The sequence below is a fragment of the Caenorhabditis elegans genome, chromosome V (assembly GCF_000002985.6).
Source record: "Caenorhabditis elegans chromosome V".
NCBI lineage: Eukaryota > Metazoa > Nematoda > Chromadorea > Rhabditida > Rhabditidae > Caenorhabditis > Caenorhabditis elegans.
This window is the reverse complement of record NC_003283.11, coordinates 14,814,533-14,821,283: the sequence shown is the minus strand read 5'-3', so window position 1 is coordinate 14,821,283 and position 6,751 is coordinate 14,814,533. Positions and strand designations below refer to the sequence as shown.

Genomic DNA, 6,751 nt, shown 5'->3' with positions numbered 1-6,751 from the left:
CCAGTTTACTGAAAAAATTATAATTACAATTTGGTAAGAATTTTTAGTTCTGCTTTTTGTTCAAAAAGTTTGCTCAAAAAATCTGTGCAAATCGTTCGTTATGTATCAAATAAATAGTTTCAAAAAATTATCCAGCCCAGCAATTTATTATTGTATCAAAAACAAGATGAAAGACACAGATCGAGTTGGAACAATTCGGAAAAATTGAAGGAAAATCAGTAGATAACATTTTAGAATTGACTGGAATCAATAATAAGAACTATATTCAAGAAAAATATTATATTACTTCTGCTAACGATTCGTCTAGTTTGTAAATGATAAAAAATTAGGTCAATTCAAACAGACTGTGGCGATTAACCATCACTCTAAATTGAAATTTGGTTCCTATCCTTATCTTATGGTATATTTTTTGGAAAAATTACTGTAACAGAACTGTAGTTACGAAGTAAGTTATATTTTTCAAAGAAAGGTATAAAAATTTAGCCAATTAATTTTCAAGAATCAAAACATGGAAGATGTTTTTAAAAATATACATTCGATTTGCAATGCTATTACGGAAAAGTTATGCTTCAAATAATCAATCAATAAACCAAGGAACCTAATTCACAATCAGCGTTAAAAGTGATTGTTGTTGGTGTTTTCGTTCTCTTCATCTCTCACTGCCTCTTCATCAACTCCACCTCCATCTTTTTTACAGCAGCATGTGCTCCTTCTATCACACACAGAATCTCATCCTATCTTTCTTCTACTTCACATCTAAGTCTCTTCAATATCAACACTATTTCGTTGGGATTCTCGAGATGTTGGATCAGTTGGAAGAGAAGAGATCAGTGGGGGCGGAATGTTGGAGAGACACACTGCACAAGTTTCGAAACTGAGAGTTAGGGAAGTTGGAAAATGTAAGATTGAATAAAAATTCATGAATAAATTTAAGAATGTGAATAGTTAAAAGGGCTGTGCTGCAAATTTTCCGAATTTGCCATTTACCGAGTTCGGCAAATTTGCCGAATTTGCCATTTACCGAGATCGGAAAATTTCAAGATTTGCGTGATTAGCAAGAAACGTGATTAGCAAGAAAAACATTAAATTGGCAATTTGAAAGTTTCCACAGTCAACACAATGTTATGTTCTCGCAAAAATTAGAACACTTTATAATTTCATAAATTAAAAATAGAGCTTCTTCATTAAAATCGGCTTCACTAAACTGAATTTTTCAGACCAATTTTACTTAGAAACAGATTGGCAAAATCCGATCTATGCCTCCAGAAGTGAGTGACAATTTTGGAAATATAGGATTGACGAAATCTAAAACTTAGATGAAGGAAAAATTTCATGTTCTATTTAACGGAGGAGGTGCAAAACATCTGATAGAATAAAGAAATTGCTTTTAAATTCCTGTTGAGAAATTTAATATTTAGGGACCATTCTGCATTTTTTAAAGAAATAAAAGTATTCACTGCCCCACGCTTAATACTAATACTTTTCCATAAAATAACGACAAATAACCGTTTAGAGTACAAGCTAGCCTCTTATTTGGCAAAAGGTGTTCGAGTTGACGGAAAGTGCGCGAAAAGAATAGGTTTTTGTGTCGGAGGCGGTATGTTTGCATGAGTCATGTTGAATTTGGACGTAAATGAAAATGTTAGAAGAATTGAAGAAAAAAATAATTATATAACATCGAGTAATTTAATTAGCAATATAAGAAATTTTTTGAAAAAGAAAAAAGTCATTGAGTTCATCGCTCAGTCGACAACTTTCAATATTCAGCCATACGTTCATGGCAGTTTTTTTTTGGCAATTTAGTTCAGGTTTTCCATTTGATTTCAATTTCGGTGATTTTTGGTCACCTCCCGGCTTCAATTGTACCCTAATCAACGAAATATGGTAAGATGAACTACTAAGTTGTGGAATAAAGGATGATTATTTAATAATAAAATCCTTGCAGCTGCGACACGGAAAGGCCAACTTGAAGATTTTAGACAAAATTAGGTTATTACCGACATGAAAATTTTAGTTTCAGAATATAGAAATAACATTTTCATCAATTTCTCATTACACAGTTTTGAAAATCTGGAACAACTTATAAGTTTAAACATACTTGGTTTTAAAATGGGCAAATTATTTTGCCAATCACGACTGTTTGTTTTCAAACATTTTCAAACATCAAACTATACATATGTGAGATTAAGGAAAAAAAGAACTTGCCCCGTTTCTGAAAACAAATCAACTCTGCGTTTAGCGCTAACTGCTTGCCCAAGTTTTGGTAGGATTTGATTTACTGAATCCAAGTTTGACATGATTCTTGCCGAACTTTTGCCCAAGCTTTATCTTTTCTGCCAACTATTTATTCCAGTTAATATTTTTTGACCCAAAAGCTAAGAAACGACAACCAAAAGATAATTGCCAAACAAAAATTCCTCCTTCTGGCTTGTGCTTCTTTTCTGGGATAGTATTTCCAAGACAGTGCTCCGTCCTATGCATCACCGGCTCCCGAGTCACACCGTTCCAGACACATGACGGTAGTGAAGATCCTGAATATTGTATTCATTTTTCTGAATGTATATTACTCGCATTGCCCCAGGAGCAATAAAAGTGCAAGTACTTCATAGTGTTACATCCCAAGAACCAACTTATCACTTACCCTCGCTTTGAATTGTAACAGCGCCCCACCTCGACGCTTTTCAATTTTGCAAAGTTTGTTACACACTTTGTGGTCCAAGGGTGCATAATAATAACGTGTTTTCCAATAGATTTTGTTCAAATTTTACCAATTTTACTCTCTGACAGACATAGTTGATAATTATGTTTTCACCCTTTACTTTTTCAAATATTCCACGTACCGATTTTCTGGCAAATTGCCAAATTTTTGAAAAAAATGAGCTTCAAAAGAAATCCAGAGCAATCTCCCATGTTCCGACAACTACCATATTTTAAGTGCAAATAATTAAAACTTACTGGAAAAAATCGTTAAAGATAACTGTTTTTTGGTCGACTTCCATAATTATGAGTGACAAAAACTGAGTAGTCCCTTTTTGACAGTAAATAAAAATTGTCCAAATGTGTTTTTTGAAAGTTTTACTATGATATTTGGTGAATCATTTGAGTAGTTTTAAACACTTCCCCCACTGGCGCTACTCCACCTGTCAAAACAATATTAATCGATTTATCACCAACTGCGGCGAGGAGTAAATCCTTTGTTTTTTTGTATTACCATCATATGGTCTCTTCTTCTTCCGACCATTGGCCATATTTGCACCCGTGAAGAAGGAGGTGGAGAGCTTCCGTTCGTATAGACTACACAAAACAAATGGCTTCACTTAGTGTTTACCTTGTATAGTTAGCCACCATCTCTCAAAGGTTCTTCTCTTTTTTACCTCATATGGACTTTTACTGATTGTCGCGTTTTGGATGAATACTAACAGATACTGTAAATACTTCATAACCCTTGAAAACTTTACTTAAATTTCAGTTCAAATATCGTAAGGAACACGGCAAAAAATTTATGGAAGTGCCTCCTGATGTCTTCGGTGTCAGGCTTTAATAATTGTGTGTTCAGATTTTTTCGTTGTCATATTTTCATAACTATAGTTAAGATATATTTCCATTGACTATACGATAACCTATGAATTCAGTATTATTGAAAATTTAATTGTTTAAAAAATGTAATAAAAATTAGGATACAGTAAGATTTTCGAGCTCTGAACGTTGCATTCCGTGAATAATCAGGGTCACTATTTTTTGTCTTTTTGTATTTACTCGAGCTTCCAGTCTTAATTTCTTCCCGTGCTTCTCGCCGACTTACAAAGTACCAACTAGACAGTCCAGCTAGTAATTTGTATGTTTCGAGGATTTTCCCTGGCCTCTACGGTGCTCATTCTCTCGTCAAAGTGCACAATTTCCACGCGTAAGATAAAAGACCGGCATGGGTGAGCGGTTCGCACAGTCTTTTCGCGTCGTTTTCGTCAATTATTTGCACATTTTTGCATCTTTCACCCAGCATCATCATAACCATTATCAATACTGGCGGCGGCCGCGGAACGCTTGAAGAAACGATTCGCTCCTTGAGTCGCGCCAAAATCTTCAAAACTAAGACAATTTATATGATTTTGACTTTGTTTGACGCGTGGCTTCTATTGTCAATCCGATTATGGGTTCGACAAAACTAATGGGTTTCTCCGAAATTTCGTAGAATTTTCGAATAGTTCCTTATTCCTGTAGTGTATATTTCATTTGTCTCAAGTTGAAACATTTAATGTTGAGTTTTCTCGTTTCCTTGTGCAATTGGGACACTTTAACCGTTTTTTTCAAGAGAAATTATATATTTTAAACATTAAACTAAAAAAGTTTTGTTAAATTTTGAAAAGTTAAAAATGTTTTATAACATCTCTGTTCTCAAGAAGTGTTCAAAAAATAATCAATAATTTTAAATATGAAAACAAAAAAACCTTTTTAACCCACAAACCGAGAGATTAAAAATTTTTCTTTATGATTTCAAGAAATAATGAAGAAATCTGAATTTGGATTAAAATTGAATTACGTTCACTAATGCAAAAATTTATATATTTAAGATTTTTTTTTAGTATTTTATTAATAAAAATCTCATTGTAAAAAAAACAAATTTAAAACAAATGTTCTTTGTGCGTGTCGGTGTTTGCGTACTTTTCGAATTTCTACCGTATACTCGTTTCAAAAATACTTTGCTCACACTAATTTTTTTCAGCTTTTCTTGTTTTTTTTGTTGTTTTTTAACACTTTTTTGTTATTCCTGATTTATATTCAAACAAATATGAAATTGGAGCTTGACAGCACTTTATAATATCCATTTTTAGAACTAAAATCATCAGTTTTACTTGAAAATTCCATTTTTCTCCTTTCTTCCGTGAAAACAATTCATTCGCAGAAACCATTGGTGTAGTGGCGGGAGAGAAGTGTAATAAATGATGCGCGACAATAGATGCACCTTTCTCCATTCAATTTCTCACCTTTTGGCTCTTCTATTTCTCTTTTCCGGTCATTCTTATCGTTATTTTCCAAAATGACGCTTTTCACATTCTTATCACTCGAAATTTTTTGTGTTTAGTCAGAGAAATAGACGGTTAGATTGATCTGAACATGATTTGACGTTTCAATTAAAAGCAGAGCTGTCCAACTTTAATAGAAATTGACAAGATTCCGATTCGTTGAGCAAGCAAATGGATTTTGGAGAAAGACAATGTTTTTACCTTTTTATAAAAATAGTTTCAGCGTAAAGTATGTCAGGAGCACCCCAATTCTTCATGAAAAAGCACCGCCAGTATTCGATTGTTGACTAGAGAGGTGTCGATTGTCATTGCCACTAAATGTGCCACATTTGACGGGACGGCAAAAGTGACCACCACCATGGCGCTGCGGCGGCCCACAACCCTATCATGTTCACTTCTCTGTGCCCTCTATTGATTTGTTACTAGAGTTGACCGTGAAGAACGTCTTGTCTGCATATTTTCTGACTATTCACCTACCATCGAAACGAACGGATACGGAAAAAAGTGCGGCACACGATCCCGTGAGAAGCTTTCGCAACACCGATTGCGTCGTTCTTTTGTCGAAAAAGTCGCTGACCGTCGCCGCCGGCCGTGTGACTCACCTCTTGTGTTTTCGGTTTTCGACGCCACCGCCGCTGCCTCATTCATTTTTTCTCCTTCTACTCACTGAGACACAATTTCACATTGATTATATTCGATTATATTTGAACGTTTGGAGATGATAACATCTCTACCTTCAACATCTACATCAGCTAGATCTACATCTAATGTCTCGAATTCCGATATTCCTGTGCCAAAACCACGACGTCTTCTAGTCACATCAAAAACTCCGGTACCATCTCCTCGAAAATCGCTTTTCAAATCAAAAAGTGACGAGCGAGAGTATAACGAGGAAGTTGAAGTTCGTCTTCGAAAACATGTTGGCCTAATTCGTCGTGACACATATAAACCTATAATGATGGAACGGGAAAAGCTGCAACGGATTCTAGAAGACGCTGTTGAGCCAGATTCTAAACTTCCAAAGATTCGCCCAGCAACTTTTCCGTCGGGTTCTTCTTCGTGTAATTCGAATTATTTGGAACCAATTATAGACATTAGTCTATACGATAATGTTGAAGAAATCGGGGTGAGTATTTCCTATTTTCCGAAAAAAGGGCAGTCGGGTGTCAATAAGACCTCAGCCAAGCGTTACTGTATCGGACAGAAAATGTGCTTTTCAGAAAAAAAAAACTGAATAATCCTGAAAACTCATTTCATAATTTTCTTTCCTTTTGTTGAATTAGGATAAAGCTTCGGGATGCTCTTTTTGTTCGAAAAATTGTTAAAAAATTAAAAATTTTATTCCAAACAATTCCCGGAAAATCTAAAAAAAAACAGCCAGTTTCGTAGACCAAAAATCAAAAATTAGTGCAGAAATTGCATAAAAAGGTTTTACCCATTTGAAAATAAGCCAATTTTCGTCAAAAAAAAAACAAAAATTTAGCCGCTTTTTAGTGTCTTTTATCGATTTTAAAAAGATAAATTTAATCAAAAAAAAAAGGTTTTCTATATTTCTGCACTTATTTTTGAAGTTGGGTCAAAAATGAGCAGTTTTGAATATTTCCCGCTAACCGAAAATGTCTTTTTTCAAAAAAAAAATTCAAATTGAATATCAATTCCTTTCCTTCTCTATGTCAGTAACCTCTTCGTTTTTTTTCATGCAAAACCAATAAAATCGACGGTGCTCTTGT

General features: G+C 34.4%; 1 protein-coding gene and 4 non-coding genes across 5 annotated transcripts in view; 4 read left to right on the top strand and 1 right to left on the bottom strand.

Moving 5' to 3' along the window:
* The first annotated feature begins 755 nt into the window (after positions 1-755).
* On the top strand, positions 756-903 carry W06A7.10. The gene has a single exon (NR_070000.1). It is a non-coding gene; the product is annotated as an Unclassified non-coding RNA W06A7.10 (non-coding RNA).
* Positions 904-1,466: 563 nt separating this feature from the next.
* On the top strand, positions 1,467-1,616 carry W06A7.11. Its single transcript, NR_069999.1, has one exon. It is a non-coding gene; the product is annotated as an Unclassified non-coding RNA W06A7.11 (non-coding RNA).
* A 2,307-nt stretch (positions 1,617-3,923) lies between these two features.
* Positions 3,924-4,071, top strand: W06A7.9. Its single transcript, NR_069998.1, has one exon. It is a non-coding gene; the product is annotated as an Unclassified non-coding RNA W06A7.9 (non-coding RNA).
* A 1,377-nt stretch (positions 4,072-5,448) lies between these two features.
* Positions 5,449-5,591, bottom strand: C48G7.4. Its single transcript, NR_069997.1, has one exon. It is a non-coding gene; the product is annotated as an Unclassified non-coding RNA C48G7.4 (non-coding RNA).
* Positions 5,592-5,683: 92 nt separating this feature from the next.
* rin-1 overlaps positions 5,684-6,751 on the top strand; it is a gene marked incomplete at both ends in the record, with an annotated part of 31,450 nt that continues 30,382 nt past the window's right edge. The window contains one exon of the mRNA NM_001129408.5: positions 5,684-6,147. Coding sequence (NP_001122880.1) covers positions 5,740-6,147 — 408 coding nt within the window. The remainder of the gene's footprint in view (positions 6,148-6,751) is intronic.